Below are 19,933 nucleotides of genomic sequence, written 5' to 3'. Positions count from 1 at the left end.
TGAAATGATGAGCTTCTCTGATCTGGGGCAAGTATCGAAAGAATTGATGGGAAGTCTTGTAGTTTCCTTTGTTTTGTGTTGGTGCAAGATCCGTGAAATTATGTGGAGTTTCCTTTTGTGTTGCCTTGAAATTATGGTGCTTTGATGATGGTGTGTAACTTCCTTTCCTATAGCCCTTTTATGATGGTGGGGTTATAGTTTTATTTTCCTGTTGCCTGATGGTGCGGTGAATTGTTTGATGGTGTGGTGGGAGGGTAAAATGGTCATATGGAAAATATGTAGGACAAAAGATTCAACCAGAGAAAATAGAGGAAGCTTTTCCTTTTTAGATAGTAGAGATTCCTTTCATGTAGCCCTTTTATGATGTTGCAGTGATAGTTTTCTTTTCCTATTGTCTGCTGGTGCGGTGAATTGTTTGATGGTGCGGTGTGATCGGAGGGCAAAATGGTCATATAGAAAATATGTAGGAAAAAAGCTTCAACCGGAGGAAATAGAGGAAGTTCTTCCTTTTTAGATAGTAGAGATAGGGATATAGATAGAAAAACCGGATTGCTAACTCCCGGTTAGCTGGGAACTAAGTTAGAGCCCGATCAAATTGACGACCATTAGATTTGCATCGTGATTCGTGCATATGAGAATTACACATGGATGTGTAATTGCATATATATGTGCAATTACATATCCTTTTGCCCTAATTGCACGTAAATTGCACATGAAACTAAGTTGACCGAGAATTAAGCTAACTTCCACTAGCAACCCAAAGATACATGAGCACTCATGTTGAATTTATCAATATCTACATGAAGAGGCAAGATGACGAACCATTCTTTTTATACTCTTACTATACGATGATTTTTTTAATATGTATATCAAGCTTGTTGAGCTAACTTGAGTATTTATTGAGTCGAGACAAGCTGCGATTTTAAGCTTTCATATTAACGAGCCGGTCATGTAAACTGACGAGCATCTGTGAGTTGAGTCGAGCGGCTCGATATCCACAACCAAACAACAACACTATTTGCTCGTTGCAGAGGAAAAAATGCACGGGAAAAAAACAGCCGCCGCCTCTCCAAAACCCTAGCCGCCTCTACTCCAGCCTCCTACATAGATCGGTTCCCCCTCTTCCGGTCGGCTTCGTTGACGTCGGGAGGAGTGGAGTTTTTAATAAAAGTAGTGTTTTCAGTTGATTATGTTAGGTTTTTGGTAGTCGCCTTCTTGTTCGTTTCCCCTCAATGGAGATGACATCGTCTGCAATAAGTGATCTTCGAGATTTCGCTTGATGACGAGTTCTCCTTCCCGATGTCAGTGGTGGTGTTGAAAGATTACAATTCTCCAGGTATGGGCCTTCAGATATTGCTTTGCCAGATCGATTTTAGATCTTTTGTCGTTGTTGCCGCGAGAGGATTATCCTCGCAGTTTTTGTCCCTACCGCTACGTCCTTGACAATGGTGATTCGTACTCTGGGCTCTCCATCGACGACGACAAAGCTAGTCGGTTGTTATTCCCTCACATACTGGTGTTGGTACTCTTGCCGATGTTGAATTACTTCTTTGATGGTTGCGTGCGTGCACGCAGCCTTGACATTGCGGCCCAAAAATTATGGGAGAAATTTTGTCGTTATTTACACATCTATGGTTCGTTATCTATCTTTAACTGTCTTCGGAAGAGTACACGATTAAAACATTTGAAGATCTCGAAGATTTATTATTATCTTTTAGACTTTATTTTGTAATTGTTAGAGTCAGTTCATGTATCATGAATATATGTGGTAATGATTACTTTTTAAAAACAACGGCACTATTTTTTTTACTTTACGCTGAAAGAGCACCTATCTGATTCTGCACAGGTGAAAAGACACACGTCTTTGACACCCCACGACCGCCCTCGAGTAGCAGGCTAGCATCAGACAGATCTTCCTCCACACCTAACCCACTGGCGGCGACGGCGATGGCGGCTTCACCAGCAACATCATCCGCGGTCTCGAGAGCCGCCTCCCACGCGCGTCTATCCAACGCGCCCCTTCGCGCGCCGACAGCCGCCGCCATCTCGTTCCCTTCGGCCCGCTCCGGTACGCGTCTGCCCGCGCTACCCTCTCGCCCGCTTCCCTTTCGGTCGCATGCCGCTTCTGATTTGTTTTGATTCGTGTAGTTCGTCCGGCCGCGCTGGTCGCGGATGCTCGGGCTTCTCGGCTCCCGTTCGTGGCCGCGGCCGCTCCAGGGCACCAGCGGCTGATGGGGTCGCTGACCAACACCGAGGGGCTCAGATTCGGCGTGGTGAGTCGCTGCTCCTTCTGTCGCCGCACCTTTGGCTTGTGCCAGTCGCAATTAGTCCCCTGGATACAGAATCGTTTACTGATAACCAGTTGCGGCACTGAAATTGCCGAACGAGATGCTGTTTCAATGGAAGGCTGTTCATGAACACCATTTACCTGTCGATTGTCTAACTCTGTTGTTTCTTATGAACATGCAGGTTGTGGCACGGTTCAACGAGATAGTGACCAACTTGCTTCTGCAGGGGGCTCTAGAGGCGTTCGAGCGATACTCCATCAAAGCAGAAAACATAACAGTGCGTATCTTTATTCGCCTTGTTAAATCGAAGCTATATTTTGGGCCATGTTAAAATGCAGACGTTTCTCACAAGTCACAACTAATCTTGAACCTCATTTGTCCTGTGGCTGGTTTCTAAAGTGGTGATGTTCTCCCATGGTCCAAACGTATTCGACTCTAGTATTTGCCAGAAGTTTGCCTCTGTCTCAAGTAAATGCCAAAGCTCACTGGTCAATTTTCACAAGAGAAGGGAAAGATGAAGGCCATTGATTACAACCACCATGATAACTAATGTGCCTTTCAAAATAAAATATTGTTCTGTTGCCTTCTTATTTCTTAACTGATTTTGGGGCCAAAACACTTGTTTCATGAACTACTGCCCATGATGAACCAATTCGTCATGCAAATACTCCTGTTGTGTGACTTAACTACTTGGCTGGGTTAATATGTTGGCTCGACCAATTAATTAGTTTATTCTTCTTTCAGTAAAAAAAATATTTTCCTGTTCTTCGACAACCTATATAATTTATGGTTTATGTGTTTGCACTATCTTGATGAAGTTTTGACACGAGGGCTGTATAATAGTATAGGGTCACTAATATAGTGTCACTATAACATAATCTTTGCTTTCATATGTATATATAAAGGAATGATTTCCATATTAAACCTTTCTTACAGATTTTAGATGTAAATGAATTTACACCATATCATACATAGTACATGATACTTCATCTGCAAAGTGATTAAAACAAACAGTAATCCTAAGTAATTTTTGCAACCAATTTCCCATGCGCCACTCTAATTCAACTTTTTTTTTCAGGTTGTTAGCGTTCCTGGAAGCTTTGAAATTCCTGTCGCAGCACAGAAGCTTGGCAAGTCTGGAAAGTATGATGCAATCTTGTGCATTGGGGCTGTGGTAAGTTTATTTTTTGCATAACCTCCATATTAGACATCTATTTGAACCACTTTCCATGCTCCTTTTGCTTCTAGTAGTAATGTAGCTTCTGCATGCTGCCAAGGTAATGTTTACCCTAAGGTTCTTCTCCAGATATGACACATTAGGTATAGCCTAGCCCATCTAGTTCGATACCATGCTGCCCGGTGAACTGTGTCATGTGGGTAATTCTCAAAAGTTTGTGAGACCTGCATAATTTTGTATAATGTGCTAAAGCAATAAGTTCTACGCCTTTTTCTTCTTCCACTGTCAATGAGGTAGATGCTATCACATCTATCTGTAATTTGTAAGTCTGAAAATGCCAACAAGTATCTGGGTAAGCTATATGCTGCCGACATGTTTTAGTTACCTGTATAACCGTCATTAGGAGTGGACAATTTCACATATATCTTATTGTCCTTAACAATCTTAACCATGATTCTGTAACTTCGGGGGAATTATCTATTATACAGTGTAAGGCTAGCTTATGCCAAGGTCGGTATAATCCTGCTGGTTGTGCTGCTTTTGTCATTGCAATACCTGCTAAAACTTATGCTTTGCAAACCTATAGTTATCAAGCTGGTGCAATTTGATTTTGAACATCTTTTTTGAAATTGATTTGCAGATTAGAGGTGACACAACCCACTATGATGCTGTTGCAAACTCTGCTGCATCAGGTGTACTCTCTGCTGGATTGTCTGCCGGTATGTTGCTTTATCTCTTAGTATCAAGCCAGTTGGGTTGTAGAGAACTTATTCTCTTAGTTCATTTCTGTTCCACTTGGTGTAATTCTTATTAAGAAGGTCACCGAGGGTGCGTATGGACAAGGATTTTCCAGCTTTTCGTAGGCATAAATAGAGGGGAAACTTTTCGAAAATCATTCATGCCCAATGAACACACAAAGCTAAGCAGTTACATATATCTATGCATGTCTCATGTAACTTACAGAATTTTATTCCCAGTGACTAGTGAGAGTAAAGATTACTGTGTTCGAAAGTAGGATATCCAAAGAAATCTGCTCGTGTTAAGAATGCTTATTTATTTTTTAAATGTTACCACAGGTATTCCCTGCGTATTTGGTGTTCTGACCTGTGATGACATGGACCAGGTAATTCATGATTCAGTAACATAACGTTCCATAAGAGCATACTTCTCTATCCTGTTTGGTGTATTGTTTTCATCCATTTCTTTAGGTTAGCAGGTTATTCTGTACCATGCATCATAAGTACTATCAGAAGAATAACGATTTTAGAGGATGTAGCTTGAATGTTAGGTTCATGTTCCTAAAGCCACATGCCAAGTTGCCAACTCAAATTGAAGACGCCCGTCCAACTTGCATATGTTGACACGTGAATCAATTATGTTGATACGCGTTCCAGAGTAATTTCAACTTTACCCGCATAAAGAGAGTAATTTCAACATGGCTGCTACATGCGTTCGTCTAAAGTAGTGTTGTAGAAGCCTGAAGTGTCATACATGGTTTATGATGGAATTGACATGCACATAATGTCCCTGCTTAACCAATCCTATCATCCTCGCAGGCGCTAAATCGTGCTGGTGGCAAGGCCGGAAACAAGGGTGCTGAAACCGCTATAACTGCTGTAAGTAGCATTTGCCTGGCAAGTGAAATAAATAAACCTGTGTCATCTTTTGCAGTTTACCTGACAAACTCCCGTCTCCTGTAGATTGAGATGGCCTCGCTGTTTCGGCATCATTTAGGCTGACACCGTTTCCTCGGGCCAGCGAGATTTTGTTTCTCGCATCCACACGGCTATCAGAGTTGCTTTTTAGATTGTTTCAAACCTTTTTTTTATTGCTGCAGGCTAGTGTTTGATATATCGTTCCAGATTATTTGGGTCTGTATCTATGTACTCTGATTGCTTGTCAACAGACTTTCAAGTCTAGAGAATGAATAAACACATGGTCATGAATGAATAAGTTGCATCACTGCGCCACATCTTACGCGTTTGCGGTTGCATTTGCAGAGGGGTGCCTGCCGTCTTTTTTTTCTTTACCTAGTTAAATGACCATTTTCCAAACTCTAAACTACATATAGTCCTTCCCAGAATTTTGTAATACTTCTACTGCTTCTCTTCGTCACGTCATATTGGATGGCTTAACTGATGTAGATACACGTCATTTAGTTTGGCTAGTTTTCGTTGAGTCTAGCAATTTAAAATAGCATAACCTGGCTTAATGCATGTACCACATTATTTAGTTTTGCTAGTTTTCGTTGAGTCAATCTAAAATAGCGTGACCTGGCTATCTTTTTTTACCCAGAGCCTGAGAATTTTTCAGGGAGGGTCTGAAATCGATGATCCATCCATGTAAAATGGCGTGACCTAACCAAAGTGGCTAAACAAACTAATTTATCTTACTAGCCGTTTTAATCCATTCTAGGCTAAGTCTAGTGACTTAAACTACAATCCAACATAACGTGAATACAAGAAGTTTTGAAGTTTTGAAAGAGGGCTATGATTTATAGTCTGAAAAAGGGTCATTTAGGTCGTCAAAGAACTATTACGTGCCAATCCGATAAGGCTTGTGTTGAAACAGTATAATATACGACGTACCTAAAGGGCCGTTTCGTAAACCTTCTCCTACCTATCAGGGTCTCTTTTGCATATGTGCAACACATAGACCTCCGCACCGCACTTTCCCCCGTCGTAGTCACGTCGCCGGCGAGCTAACGCAGCCGCACCTCTCGTCTCGCCGCAACAACACCGCCGCACCAACCGCGCGCGTGTCCAGTCCCGCGACGCCCCTCGTCCCCGGTCCGCCGCTCAGCCCACGTCCACTAGCCCAAATCCAAAAGGGTCGGTTGTTTCCGAGCACAGCGCCGCAGCCCCGTGGGACTCCGGATCGGCAACGGCATCTCGATTGCTCGACCGAGTGGGTTAAACCGCTGGAATCAGTACGCCGCCTCCACCCAGAGATCTCCGTCCAAATAGAGCCAGAGGGGAATTGTTTGCCCTGTTGATAGGGTGCTTGAATCTGCAATGGTGGGCTCCTCCGTGTGGGATGGGACTCTGTCTCCCGACGAGTTCAGCGCCTCGGCCAAGGCTCTGGTCAGCAAGTGGGGGCAGATCGACGTCGACGACTCTCTTCCCGACTGGGCGTGGAGACCTTGCTGCAGAATGGGCGTGCCATCTGAGGTTGTGCGCTGGGCTTGACCTCCTCTCTCTCTCTCTCTCTGTTCATTATCCCTTGTTATGTTTTTCATTTGTCACTTTACAGTTAAGATTGTGAATTTCTGATAACCTATGATTTGGCTTGATCTTTTTGCAGACGGAGGGGTTCCTAGCTCTCGAAGGAGTGTACCAGGTGGGTGGGCAGCCTATTTCTCTGCTTGTCGGATTGTAATATTTTTTAGTTGCTAATTTTCTGATGGTATTATAAAGTTGCAGATCAGTAATTTACTGATTTTTTTTCCTTCTGGCACAGATAGAGGAGAACAACGGCGTTGATAATGGTGGGGGGATTGTAGAGCATGATACTTGGGTAAGTGGGCACTCTTATTTGTGTGTTTCTGCTACCTGCATACTCGTACATTACCTTGCTCTGAACCCCTGGCGTTTCATTGTGTTTAGCGTATTTTATTATCCTATAAAAGATGTAAAAGTTCTGTCAAATAGCTTGCGGAGGCAGCAGTTTGAACTAATTATGCCCCAGAAAGTCAGAGGCTTGTGTTGAAGGGACTGACTGACTGTCGGAAATCTAGACACCTAGTAGCATCGGGTAGTGGTGGATGCCATGGAGTTCCAAATTTAGTTCTTTCATTTCTGCATGTATGCTCGTGGGTTATAAAGCACGAACTTTAAAAGGATCACCTTGTTCCCACTACTGCAGTGTACATACTAGTTCTCAGTTTTTTTCGACTAGAACGAAGATAACTATGATCCTTCTTCTGGGATGAACTTTTAAGAAGTCTTGAAAAAGAAAAATCTTCAGTTCTTAATTCAGATTTGCGCCAGTCACGCTCTCTTTTTCTTTGCAGGTCCAGAGATCTTGTGATAATGTTCATGTATATGATTTCCATATCGCCTACAGCTTTTCTTACAAGGTTCCGGTGCTATACTTTCAAGGTCATGAGGCTGGTATGCAAGTTTCAGAACATTATTGAATGTTTACTTCCGTTATTCTCCTTTTTGATAGCGAATGTCTGCCACTTGTCCTTAGGTGGGCAGCTACTAACTATAGATGATATAAAAAAGGACCTTTCTTCTCAGTCACTTAAAACATTAAGTGAATCAAAGTGGACGTTTATTACTCGAGAGGTAAGAATGGTTGGTTAACACATGATTCTTGAAAATGCTATGTAAAATATATGTATGCCAGTTGGTTCACTATATGTTGGAAAGCTTAGACCCACTCAAAACTATTGACTGCTCTTGCACCCCTGCAGGAGCATCCCCACCTAAGTTTGCCATGGTTCACCTTGCATCCCTGTGGAACCAGTGACTGGATGAAGTTACTTCTTGATAAATTGGGAGATAAGGACCGATCTCTGCAGTACTTGTCAGCATGGTTATCTGTGGTTGGCCAGGCAGTAGGATTGAAAATCCCCCTCAAGCTTTACTGCAGTTCATAGATTCACCCTTATTCAGTATGTTGTATTACTGTCAAGTAGCTGTGCCTGTGACAATTATGGCGACTGAACTGGGGATCGCTCACCTCTTATTTATATCTGTATATTTCTCATATTGATCTGGGTTGATGATTTCACCATTATATAATTGTAAATTACATACTTTTATTTCCTCTATTAGAATGTCACAATTTCATGCACTGCCGCTTAGTGGCAGCTTTGGCATGATGTTTCCATCTTAATTGATAATTAGTTTTATGCTTTTCCCAATTTGCTCAGAAGCCACTTACTTGAAAGTTCATGCAAGGTGGGTATTACTTCAGCGTAATGATGAAATGGTGAACTCCTGCTGGAAGTTACTGCTCAGTTAATCCTCTTATTGGAAGCATCCCTGCTCAGGTATGAAATGAACTAGGAACAAAGTTGAAACATCAAGTGCTCAACTATTGCACCCAGTGATGTTTTCTTAACTTTGGCATAAGTGCTGCAGAACACTTTGAGCAACCCATTCCAATTCTTCCTTGGACTTCTCAAAGACTCCTCTGAATTCGAAGCTTTGGGCCTCCTTAATTTCCCCTTGACAGTTTGGTTGGCAGCAGGTAACCGGAGTGATGTCATTTGGCTTCCCAGGAGGGCAAGGCCTTGCATTGAACTTTTGATGCTTTAAACCATTATTTGCCCACCACCGTTTTAGGATTTATGCCTGGTTCAGGAGATGCCAACAAAGGCTATGGTATCTTCTCTCTGCTGTAAAACCGACATGAAAATTGAGCATGTTGAGTTGAAATAACTGACCTCCTAAAACCTGCGTATCAGCAAAAGTAAATACCACAACATAGGGGAAAAAGAAAATGAAGTCGCCGGTCCGTTGATGTACTTGGTCATCATGTTTGCTGAATTTTTGGTTGGTCTTACATTTGGTATAATTCTAGTACTCCCTACATGATTTACTTGGGAGAATCCGACCTGAGCATTCCGCAGCATCGACGATGCTATAGACCTGAGACCTCCAGCTCTTCCTGCATTCTCTCCTAATTCCTATGTACTCCCTTCGGTTCATATTAATTGACTCTAATATGGATGTATCTAGACATATTTTAGTTCTAGATACATCCATATTGAAGTCAATTAATATGAATCGGAGGGAGTAGAATTTATGTGCTCAGTTTCTGTAAACCATCCGGAAACGTCACTCTAAAATAATCATGTGTTTTGAATTATAAAGGAATTCCGATCTTTTGTTATGTAGGAGTATTAACACATACTCTCTAACTCTGAGAACTAAGAGGACTGCAGTAAGATTCATAGATTTATTTTCAGTTTCTGTCAAACCGACCGATTGCCAGCAGGAAAACCTCACTGTCGAGAGGGATTTTAAGCGCGAGTATTATAGCAGCCGAAATTGTAACGTCCAAGCTATACATGATACCACATGATCCCAAGCTATACATGATACCATTGTACTACTTCATAAAATTCAAATTTACAAGGTTCTAAATTTTATGATTTTTTATGTAAGTGTTCATAAGATGTGTTTTACAATCTCTAAATTTTCAGAAACACATTCGAAATACACATCGAGAATAAACACAAATTGATACGTGAATAGTTTCATTTGTGCTTTTGTCTTTTTGACACTATTCATGGTTTTTTCGAGAAATTCCTAATCTACTATAAAAGTTCACAAGAAGTACAAAGCACCCAAACATAATCAAAATTGCATTGAGGTCCTTGGACCACCTAACGACCACTACCGCTGCCAAAGTGAGCCACAGACACGCCGATGTCGCTGCTCTTCTACCGCAGCCGGCCTGACGTTGTTGATAATGGTCGGGAGTCTTCGTGCGCGTGCCTCTAAGGACTAGCGCCCCAGAGCCAAAGTCTTCGCCACTGAACCCTTCAATTGATCCGAATCTTCTCACACTAAACGTGTAACATGTGCAGACTGGACGAGATCCACCGCTCCATGTGAGAAGCGACCATATGAATCCCCACCCTCCTCAACGCCGCTACTGAGATCACCACCAACGAGGTGGACGAGGATGCGGTATACTTTATTTTTGTCCCGCACAACACCCTCCTAGCCACCATAGCGGGTTGGCCGATCTCTAACTTTAAGGACCTTACTACAGCGTCGAGCGCAAGTCCAAGGTCCCCACCCTTCCCGCCATTGGAGCAGCGAGCAGGTGGGGATCCGTCGACTCTCGGTTGGAGACGACGTATATGGGCAGAGAAGCGGCGGTTAAGGTAGAACCCTAGGTTGCTGCTTTTCATCTCTCGACGGTATGCCACTATTCATGTTGGATTTGTCTTTTTCGTTGCTTTCTATGTATTTCAAATTTGGTTCTAAAAGTTAAGGATTGTAAAAAAACAACTTGTGAACGCTAACAATATGTTTTTGAAATTTTTAGAAACTTGTAATTTGGAATTTTGAGGAGTTGTATGATTGTATCATGGTATCACATATAGTTTGGGATCACGTGATACTTCCCCTCATCCCACCATCACCAAATGTCCATCCTTCGGCATCGACATTTCCAAACCCTAAACCCTCGTCGAATCCGCTCCCCCTTTCCGGTGCTCCCCCCCCCCCCCCCCCGCCGCGAGATTCGCCTCGATTCGGCGCTAATTTGGTCTGGAGCGGCGACCCTCCCGCGGATTTTCGGCTATCCGTGCAGATCTCGCGGCGGCCGTTGCCATCGCCGCACGGCCGGCGTGCGCGCGGGGTGGGGCTTCACGGGACCGATTACGCCCTCGACTACGGTGTCGGCACCACCACGCCCTTCTTGCTCAGCTGCCGCTACCTCGCCGATTTGGCCACTGTGAGTACCCTCTCTGCTTAACAAGTGGCCATTTTGACCAGCAATGGCGGTCCCGCCTGCCGATGTTCTAACGCGCTGCAAACTCTCATGAACTAGGCACCATCCGTGTTCCTTTGGCCGCTAAAAGGAAGAATGGAAAATCCAAGTGGCCTCAATCCTCCAGTCCTTCCTACCAACCCTGCCACCATGGAGACAGAGTTTGCAGAGTGGTCCTCGCTCCCAGCCGAGCTCATCAACCGAATTGCAGACTGCTTCCTGGCTACCAGTGATCTTGACTACTACATGGACTTCCGGGCTGTCTGTCAAAGCTGGCGCTCCGCCACCGACGACCCCAAGAATACCTCGGACCCTCGCTTCCGCCCCCGCCATTGGGTCATCATCGACAAGGTCTGCAAGAGTAAGACATACCTCTTGGTGAACACAATCACTGGCCGCTTCCTCCGCAAGGAACTCCCGGTGCTCCGCGACTATTATGTTCCCATTTCCACCCGGGATGGTCTCCTCATTTTGATGGACATAAAAACCTACCATACTGTGAGCGTCCTCAATCCTTTCACAGGATACTTGATTCGTTTCGTTGCGCCCCTGTCTGACGAGTTTGTGGAGTCTGCAACTCTTCTCGCTGGTTCATCACCCACACTTGTCCTGCTGTTATGCAACAAGTTGTACTTTGATAATGACCCTGAGGGCTCGCTACGTGATTCATCTCGTAAGATCTACATGGGTGATCCTAGCAGCGAAAGTTTCGTCGTGTACGAAGACAAGAAGGCTTGCCCTTTGATCAGGCTGGCTGTCAGAGGTATCTACAACAATGGCGAGTCGGGATTGGTGTCACCGTTTCCACCTGCTGGGGCCAAAGGTATCTTTGATCTTATGAGGTATTTCAATGCGGATCCTGCTGAGATGTCTGATGATGAAGATACCATGATGTCTGAAGACGAAGCTATATGGAATTTCTGGATAGGATATGGCAACCGTTGTTACCTGCTGGAATCTGCTGGAGAAATATTGATCATCATCAAGCTAAAAGAAGGCATGGAGATATACAAGATGGTCACAGACAAATATATACTCGAGCATGTGAAGGACATTGGAAACCGTGCCATCTTCCTAGGTGGGTACTGTAGGTGCATGTCTGTTAATGCTGATATGTTCCCATCAGTTGACGCCAACTGCATCTATTACATAAAAGGCGAAGATTTCTCCGGAGGCATCAGCATGTACAACCTACTGCGCCGGAGAGAAAAAAGAATCTCGAAAGGCATACCTTATGCTTCTCCCTACACAATTATCCAGCTCCTCTCTAGTAGCTTAACTGGATGTTAGGCTTCCATTGCTGATGATGGTTGTGTTTTTTTTAGCTTGATGTTAATTTTGTAACCACTCTGTAATGGTTTAAATATGTTTAAGCTGAGCCCTCCCTCTTGCTCTATATAGCTGTCCTCTTTCAGGCACAGGTTCGATCTGAGGTCATAACACTTATGTGGTCTGAAGTTTGTGTATGTGCAGATTACTGGGAAGGTACTTGGTTAGGGAATAGACCATTCAAATTTTCAAGCTGTATAGCAGAACCTGGTAAAACAAAAACTTCGTTCTCAGAAATGTTTCTTCTGAAATCAGATTTTGGGTTTTGGCCCAGAAATCTCTGCAAAAGCGAAGGTTTTTTCTCTGTAGCTCCGTGGATTCATCTTTTACTCTGGTGCACTAATGCAATTATCCGTGATAATTTATGAAATTTTAAAGCGAACAAGAATCACACAGTTTAGACTTAGGAGTATAGTCCATGATCAGTTGTCTTGAAAGACCAGTCTTCATATGTACTGTCTAGGTTGCAAAATGTGTTTTATACATATTTGTGCTGCAAATGGGCGAAGGGCCTTCATTTTTGTTTAAAATGTGTTTTTCAAAAGGAGTATTAGGTTGTTTACGAGCATAACACCGCAGCCCTGTGGGACTCCCGATCAGCAACGTCATCTCTGTCCAAATAAAGCAGGTCGAATTGTTTGCCTTGTTGGTTGTTGATGCCTTGCTGCCTATCTTTGCTATGGGGGTTTCCTCCGTTTTGGATGGTACTGAGTGTCCTGATGAGTTCAACGCCTTGGTGAATGCGCTGGTTGACGACTCTCTTCGTGTCTTGGGCATGGAAACCTTGCTGCAAAATGGTGATGCTGTCTGAGGTTGACTTGGCTTCCTCTCTCTCTGTGTTATCCCTGTTGCACTTTTCTTTTTTGTCACATACAAGATCCAAGATTGTGCATTTGCAGTAACCTATGGTTTTGCTTGATTTTTTGAAGACAGAGGGTTTCCTAGCTTTCTGAGGGAGTGTACCACACTGGAGCAGGAAGTCAGGTGGGTGGGTAGTTTCTTTCTTTGCTTGCTTGATTGTAATATGAAGTTGCAGATTAGTAGTTTACTGATATTTTCCTTCTGTGACAGGTTGAGGAGAGCGACGACTTCCGCAATGAAGACATTGTAGAGCATGATACTTGTGTAAGTTTTCAGTGGGCATTCTTAATCGTATGTTTCTGTTACCTGAAATATTAGAACATCTCCTTGCTCTGAACCTCTGCTGTATCATATGCTCATAGTGGTTTTTGTATTACAAATACATGACAGTGTTGCCAAATAGTTTGTGCGAGGCAGCAATTTCAATTGATTATACCCCAGAGACCCAGAACTTATATTTGCTGCCAAGTGGTTGTGCCCATGAGAATTATGGCGTTTGAAATGGGGAGTGCTCATCTCTTATTTTGTTAAGTGTGGGTTCCAGATTTTTTTCATATTGGTTACGGTTTGATAATTTCAACATTTTTTTTGTAATGTGTAAAGGACTCCTTTTATTTCATCCGTTAGAATGCCATAATTGCATGCACTGCAGCTTGGTGACCTCTTTAACATTAGTTTTTTTTTAATATCTTGGGCATGCAATTGACTATTAGTTTTATTCTATTTTCCAAAAAAAATCTCAAAAGCCACTTGCTTGAAAGTTCATGCAAAATGGGCATAACCAGAATTTAGCTAAATGATGAGATGGTGGACACCTGCTGAAAGTAAATTATATCTTGTTGGGTGCTACCTGGACACAATAGCTCAGGTACGAATTTTAAAGGAAACAACAGTTCTACCTTATTGGCTATTGCACCTACTGATGCTCTTTGTCATTAGTGCTGCAGAATGGGCTGAGCTACCCGTTCCAATTCTTCTTTGTACTCCCTCCGGTCCTTTTTAATTGACTCACATTTAGTACAAAGTTGTGCTAAATCCGAGTCAATTAAAAAAGAACGGAGGGAGTAGTTCTCAAGGCCTAGATAAGTCCTCTGGGTGTAAAGCTTTAGGCTTCCTTAGGTGAAAATTTTCTTGACGTTGATCCGTTGATGTACTTGGTCCTTGTTTGCTGGTTTGCCCTGCAAAGTTCATATAATAAGTATTAATCATACAATTCTAATAAGTAGAAGAACAGCAGCATGTCTGCAGGTAGTATGAATAACGTCCTAATTAAGTTCATTGCATATTAGATTTGTGTGTACTCCCCTGCAATGTTTTTGATCTACATACATCATGGTGTCTTTTTGCTCTGAGAAAGAAACAAAAGGCCAAGATGTAGGTCTGTACTATAAACCACATGGAGATATGCCAATGTCTATCTGTATGACAAAGCGATGTAACATTGTTAACTTTTGAAAATGTATACCCGCGGTCTCCATCTGACTGTCGTATTCCTACATGAATCTATCAAATGATCTACTACAAGCAACAGAGATGGTAACAGTTTGGACCATCCCATTGGCGTTCTACCTGGAAGAGAGCCATCACCTACCCGTGGCATCCTGTTTGGAACTGTGACCATCGCCCCCACACGCATTCCAGCTGCTGCTGTTATCTAAGCAAGTGGTCTCTTGTGTTTGCTGTTATCTAAGCAGTACCGACTTAAACGATGCCACGTCCTTGACTATGTCTATCAACCATGTGTATTAGGTTGTGATAAGCTGATAAGAACTAGCAACCAATATGGGATCAACCAAACTGCGGTAGGGAATCGAATTTGGGGTGGACGGATGTAATCAACTTGCTGATATCATCATGTTACTTTATCCGTTTTGAAGAGGATGATATTTTATTTGTGCAGTCTCATAGGATTATTTTCATCTAGATAACATTCTTTTTGTTGTCAACTCGTTACTAGTCCCTCCGTTCCATAATAAATGTTGTAAATTTGTCTAGATACATGTGTTTTACTATGTAAAGTGTAAACACATGCAAATCTAAACAAATTCGAGACACTTATTTTTGAACGAAGGTTGTAAAAGAGTATATTTAAAATAGGGTCCACTCTCTAAGAAATAGAGGATAGGAGGTTGACACCGATCTAGGTTTTCTCGTACCTCTTGTCGGTGACGCTGCCAGTCCGTCCCATCCGGCTGCCCTTGCGGTGTTGGAGGTGTGATGGAACATGGCCCCTTGCCCCTTGCTGGTGGGTGGATTTTCGCTCTTTTTTTAGATAGTTCCGGTTTCTTCTTCAAGATGGTGAGGCGACGGTAACATCAAGTCGAATAAGGTCCTCCTGCCTATCCTTGCTTCGCTTGTGCACCTACCACCGGCATAGGGTGCGTGGGGTTGTCCTTCCGGCGGATCTCCTGGGATCCATAGTTTTCGTGTTCGTTAGTGTGGTTATAAGTTTGGCTCTTTTGGTCTACAGTTCTCATCATTGATGATAATTGTTGCTCTGGTGCGTTGATCCTTTGAGGCCTTAACACAACGACATCCCACTTGTATACTACAACAAGCTCTACTTCGGCAAGCTTTCTTCGGCTCCGGTGATGGAAGAGCGAGAACGGTAGCACGCCTTCAGCTCGCTCCACTGCTCTTAGTGGTTGCTAGGTGGTCCAAGGACCTATTTGTAATTTTTTATTACTCTTTGTACCGATGATGATTATTAATAGATCGATGGTCTTTTTTGCAAAAAAAAGGGTCCTGACTCAGTCGACTAAATTTTCACGGTCAGTCACGAATAAAACTTAAATGAATACAGCTGGATCTTAATTTCGCTATTCGCCAACGTTCAACTTAGGGATTACTGAAGGTGGAAATTTCATGAAGATTTAATTATATAATTTTATTATTAACCATCTAATAATAAAGAAAGTTCAGTGTAACCGTGCCTAAGGTATGTATGCAAACTTATCTGTTTCCGATGCAACGCACGGGAATGTTACTAGTAAAACTTAAATGAATACAGCTGCATCTTATTGAAAAAATAGTTGCACAATTCTAGATGTTAAAAATGCAGCGCGGAGCCAAGTAAAAGAATAGACTGAAATTCAAAACCACAATCATACAATCTACTACAATACAATAACAAACAAGAAGCACTAGTGCAAATCATGTTGATTTTATTTGCAATTGAATTAAAAAAAGAACAAATTGATTGGTTTTACATAAAATTTCAGTCGACTGATTAAATAAACTGAGTCAACTGAGCTAAAGCCTATCCTGGAACGGAGTCAGCAAACAATGTTATCAAATTTAGAAAAGAATGGCATCACATCTTTGTTTATCCTACACGCGAAAAACCATCCTAGCACAGCAGTGTGGAGTGACTGATATATATACTGCTGTAAGCTTGTTGGCGGCATATGCAGTCGATCTCAAGCCATCGCCAAGCAACATGTACCTTGTCTTCGCCGGCATCCTACTACTGCTCCCTCTACTCTTCCTCGCTCGCAAAGCCAGGCCACGCAAGCACGGCTTGACGAACCCACCTCCGGGACCATGGCAGCTGCCGGTCATCGGCAGCCTGCACCACCTCGTCGGCGCGCTCCCACACCGCGCCATGCGGGACCTGGCCCTCCGGCACGGCCCGCTTATGCTGCTCCGCATGGGTGAGCTCCCCGTCGTTGTGGCCTCGTCGGCCGAGGCCGCGAGGGAGGTCATGAAGACCCACGACGTCGCGTTTGCCACCCGGCCCGGGACCCACACCTTCGCCACGCTCGCCAGCGACAGCCTCGGCATCGTCCTGGCGCCGCACGGCGAGCACTGGCGCCAGGTCCGCAAGCTCTGCGTCAACGAGCTGCTCAGCGCGCGTAGGGTCCGGTCCTTCCGGGAATCCCGCGAGGCGGAGGCCGCCAGCCTCGTCGCGTCGCTGGCGTCGGCGTCACTGGCGTCGGAGGTGCCGGTGAACGTCAGCCCCCTAATCTCCACTTTCGTCGCCGACGCGGTGATGAGCGCCGTGGTGGGCGACCGGATCGGGAACCGTGATGCCTTCTTGGAGGGCCTGAACGAGGGCCTCCAGGTGGCCGTCGGGTTCAGCCTCCCCGACCTGTTCCCTTCGTCGCGCCTCGCACGCGCGCTCAGCGGGACGGCGCGCCGGGTGGACGCGGTGGTCCGCAAGATGGTCCGGCTCATGGACGGCGTCATCGAGGAGAAACGCGCGAGGTCAGCAGCCGGTGGTGATGGTGAGGACCAAGATCTCCTCGACGTGCTGCTGCGGATCCATGCGGACGGCGGGCCTCTGGACATGGGAACCATCCGTGCCGTGATCAGGGATCTTTTCGGGGCCGGGAGCGAGTCCTCGTCGACGACAATCCAGTGGGCCGTGGCAGAGCTCATGCGGAGCCCGGAGGCGCTCCGGAGGGCGCAGGCGGAGGTGCGTGGCGCCCTCGCCGGGCAGAGCCGCGTCTCGGAGGACGCCTTGCCGGAGCTACACTACGTGCAGCTGGTGATCAAGGAGACGCTCCGGCTGCACGCGCCGCTGCCAATGCTCCTCCCGCGGGAGTGCCGGGAGCGCTGCCGCGTCCTCGGATACGACGTGCCACAGGGCGCCATGGTGCTCGTCAATGCGTGGGCGATCGGCCGAGACACCGCGACCTGGGGCCCCGACGCTGAGGAGTTCAGGCCGGAGAGGTTCGAGGAGGCCGCCGCGGCGGACTTCAGGGGCGCGGACTTCGAGTTCGTTCCGTTCGGGGCGGGCCGGAGAATGTGCCCCGGGATATCATTCGGGCTCGCCGTAATGGAGCTCGCGCTGGCGAGCCTCCTCTTCCATTTCGACTGGGAGCTTCCAGGAGGCGCCGGTGAGCTGGACATGGCGGAGGCGCTCGCGATCACGGCAAGCAGGAAGTCAGACTTGTGGCTGCGCGCCACCGTGCGCGTTCCTGCGGTTCCGCCACCTCATAAATGCTAGCCCAAGAGGTGGACTGATGATGTATGTAGGACGTACACATCTTCGAAAATGCTTTAAAGTATATCTAGCGTGATATGCGCGCTCAGGCGCGCTCGTGGCCAAGATTTTCTGAGCCTGATCTGTTGTCATAATAATATTGATGAATGATGATAGTTTATTCTAGAAAAATGGAATAGAGATCTGGTGCACCTTGGTGTGTATGGGCACCTTACCTGGGCATGTGTCGGGCCGGGCCGGGCCTCGGGCCGGGCCGGGCCGGGCCTCGGGCCGGGCCGGGCCTCGGGCCGGGCCGGCCCGAGGTAGGCCCGATGCAAAAAAATCCGGCCCAAGCCCGGCCCGGCCCAACCAAAATCCCACCAAGCCTGTCGGGCCGTCGGGCCGCGGGCCGGGCCGCAGTGTTAAAGTGCATTTTCGGGCTATCCAGGCCTGGCCCGTCAGTCGGGCCAACATTTCTGGCCCAGGCCCGAGTTTTTCGAGCCGGGCTCGGGCTGGGCCGTCGGGCCGGGCTGCCCATGGCCAGATATAATGGGCACCGGTGATCTCGTCATTTTAGAAAAATATAAAATTATATTTTAGAGTTTCAAAAAATTCTGAAAAATTCGCATTTAGTCAATGACGTATCCATAAACGTGCAAAATATCAATTTAAAATAATTTATATTCCTAGCTACATAAAAATAACAAAAGTGTAAATCTGAGTAGCACATTTTCAAATCTCCAGAACATGTCAGATTTTATCATTTTTATCTAGCACAAAATAAAAATAAAAATTGGGTTGAGATTTTACATGATTGCGATATGTATCAGTGAAAATCTCCAGAATTATTTTCAGATTTTTTTAATAACCTATAAAATATCTTTTAATTAATTGAAAATAACGAGAGCACGGGAGCTGGGGAAGCAAAAGCGCTTTCCGAGAAAAAAATCTAAATTGGTTGATGGAGGTTCACTGAATGTAGAAAGGTTTTACGGGGGCAAAGATTTGGTGCACATGGACACCGGTAGTCTCTTTATTCAAATTAAAAAAAAAATATTTCTAAGTTTTTAAAAATTGTGAAAACAAATCATGATGTAGCCAGTAATATATCTCAGAAATGAGGAAATTTTAAATTGGAAACAATGTGTAGTTTGGGCTACACAAAAATAAAAATAAAATGTGTATCTGAGGCATAGTGATTTCAAATCTCTAAAAAAAGATAGACTTTGTCATTTTTGTGTAGCTCAGAATACAAATCATTTGAAATTGATATTTTACACGTTAGCGAGATATATCATTTACTACATTTATAATTTTGTTTCATCATTTTCTAAAACATGTAAATATAATTTTTTGAATTTTCTAGTATACCAATAGCACTGGTGCTCGAGAGCCAAAATGACTTTCCGCATTTTATTTAAATCTGTGACTATTAATTTAGATTGGAGGAAGTATTAGTTCTGAATTATAGGATGATTTAGCTTTCTTTTGAATCATATGTATATAGACACATTATATTGTGCCTATTCACTCATTTCGGTCTCTATGTAGTCCAAACATCTTATAATTTGGAACCGAGCCAATACCCTAAATATGTTTTTTCTTGTATCTAAATATTTATACAATTCACCTGTTGAATTAAATTTAAGAAATGTTCAATCGATGGAATGCATGAAAGGATCATACATTTGCGAGAAATTAAAACAAAACAAATATAAACATATGTAGGAACAAATTGTGGAAGCCGAAGGCACCACCGAACGTCAAGAACTTCTGGTGGAGGGTTGTTAACAATTTTGTCCCACGTAAGGAGATCCTGAGGAGACGTCATGTCAAAGCGAATCAGTTTTTGCGATGAATGTGGCGCTGAGGACACACCATATCATGCGT

The 19,933-nt window shown here is 44.4% G+C and overlaps 3 protein-coding genes and 1 pseudogene across 4 annotated transcripts; all 4 read left to right on the top strand.

Moving 5' to 3' along the window:
• Window positions 1-1,299: 1,299 nt before the first annotated feature.
• On the top strand, window positions 1,300-5,437 carry LOC124671715 (annotated as a pseudogene).
• An 863-nt stretch (window positions 5,438-6,300) lies between these two features.
• Window positions 6,301-8,261, top strand: LOC124676955 (ubiquitin-like-conjugating enzyme ATG10). 2 transcript variants are annotated; one of them, XM_047212964.1, is made up of 6 exons: window positions 6,301-6,635; window positions 6,769-6,831; window positions 6,934-6,981; window positions 7,478-7,577; window positions 7,660-7,757; window positions 7,886-8,261. In XM_047212964.1, exons 1-6 carry the CDS (start codon window positions 6,480-6,482, stop codon window positions 8,069-8,071), a joined length of 651 nt encoding a protein of 216 aa, XP_047068920.1. In that variant the 5' UTR covers window positions 6,301-6,479; the 3' UTR covers window positions 8,072-8,261. The 2 variants fall into 2 exon arrangements, with proteins under 2 accessions (XP_047068920.1, XP_047068921.1); XM_047212965.1 differs by lacking the exons at window positions 6,301-6,635; window positions 6,769-6,831; window positions 6,934-6,981 and having other exon boundaries at window positions 7,204-7,581.
• A 2,535-nt stretch (window positions 8,262-10,796) lies between these two features.
• LOC124678351 lies at window positions 10,797-12,236 on the top strand. The gene is made up of 2 exons (XM_047214254.1): window positions 10,797-10,890; window positions 10,987-12,236. Exon 2 carries the CDS (start codon window positions 11,023-11,025, stop codon window positions 12,214-12,216), a length of 1,194 nt encoding a protein of 397 aa, XP_047070210.1. The 5' UTR covers window positions 10,797-10,890; window positions 10,987-11,022; the 3' UTR covers window positions 12,217-12,236.
• A 4,469-nt stretch (window positions 12,237-16,705) lies between these two features.
• LOC124678672 (desmethyl-deoxy-podophyllotoxin synthase-like) lies at window positions 16,706-18,122 on the top strand. The gene has a single exon (XM_047214548.1). It carries the CDS (start codon window positions 16,721-16,723, stop codon window positions 18,065-18,067), a length of 1,347 nt encoding a protein of 448 aa, XP_047070504.1. The 5' UTR covers window positions 16,706-16,720; the 3' UTR covers window positions 18,068-18,122.
• The last annotated feature ends 1,811 nt before the right edge of the window (window positions 18,123-19,933 follow it).

Source organism: Lolium rigidum, chromosome 7, assembly GCF_022539505.1.
Source record: "Lolium rigidum isolate FL_2022 chromosome 7, APGP_CSIRO_Lrig_0.1, whole genome shotgun sequence".
In the NCBI taxonomy this organism is placed as follows: Eukaryota; Viridiplantae; Streptophyta; class Magnoliopsida; order Poales; family Poaceae; genus Lolium; species Lolium rigidum.
Note: the sequence above shows the minus strand (reverse complement) of the source record. Positions and strands in the feature narration are given on the sequence as shown.

What these genes read in the sequence shown, in the direction of transcription:
- LOC124676955 (XM_047212964.1), top strand. Translation starts at nt 6,480, where the DNA reads ATGGTGGGCTCCTCCGTGTGGGATGGGACTCTGTCTCCCGACGAGTTC. An exon ending in GAATGGGCGTGCCATCTGAG is followed by an intron (nt 6,636 to 6,768) that starts GTTGTGCGCTGG and finishes ATCTTTTTGCAG; the next exon opens with ACGGAGGGGTTCCTAGCTCT. An exon ending in GGACGTTTATTACTCGAGAG is followed by an intron (nt 7,758 to 7,885) that starts GTAAGAATGGTT and finishes GCACCCCTGCAG; the next exon opens with GAGCATCCCCACCTAAGTTT.
- LOC124678351 (XM_047214254.1), top strand. Translation starts at nt 11,023, where the DNA reads ATGGAAAATCCAAGTGGCCTCAATCCTCCAGTCCTTCCTACCAACCCT.
- LOC124678672 (XM_047214548.1), top strand. Translation starts at nt 16,721, where the DNA reads ATGCGGGACCTGGCCCTCCGGCACGGCCCGCTTATGCTGCTCCGCATG.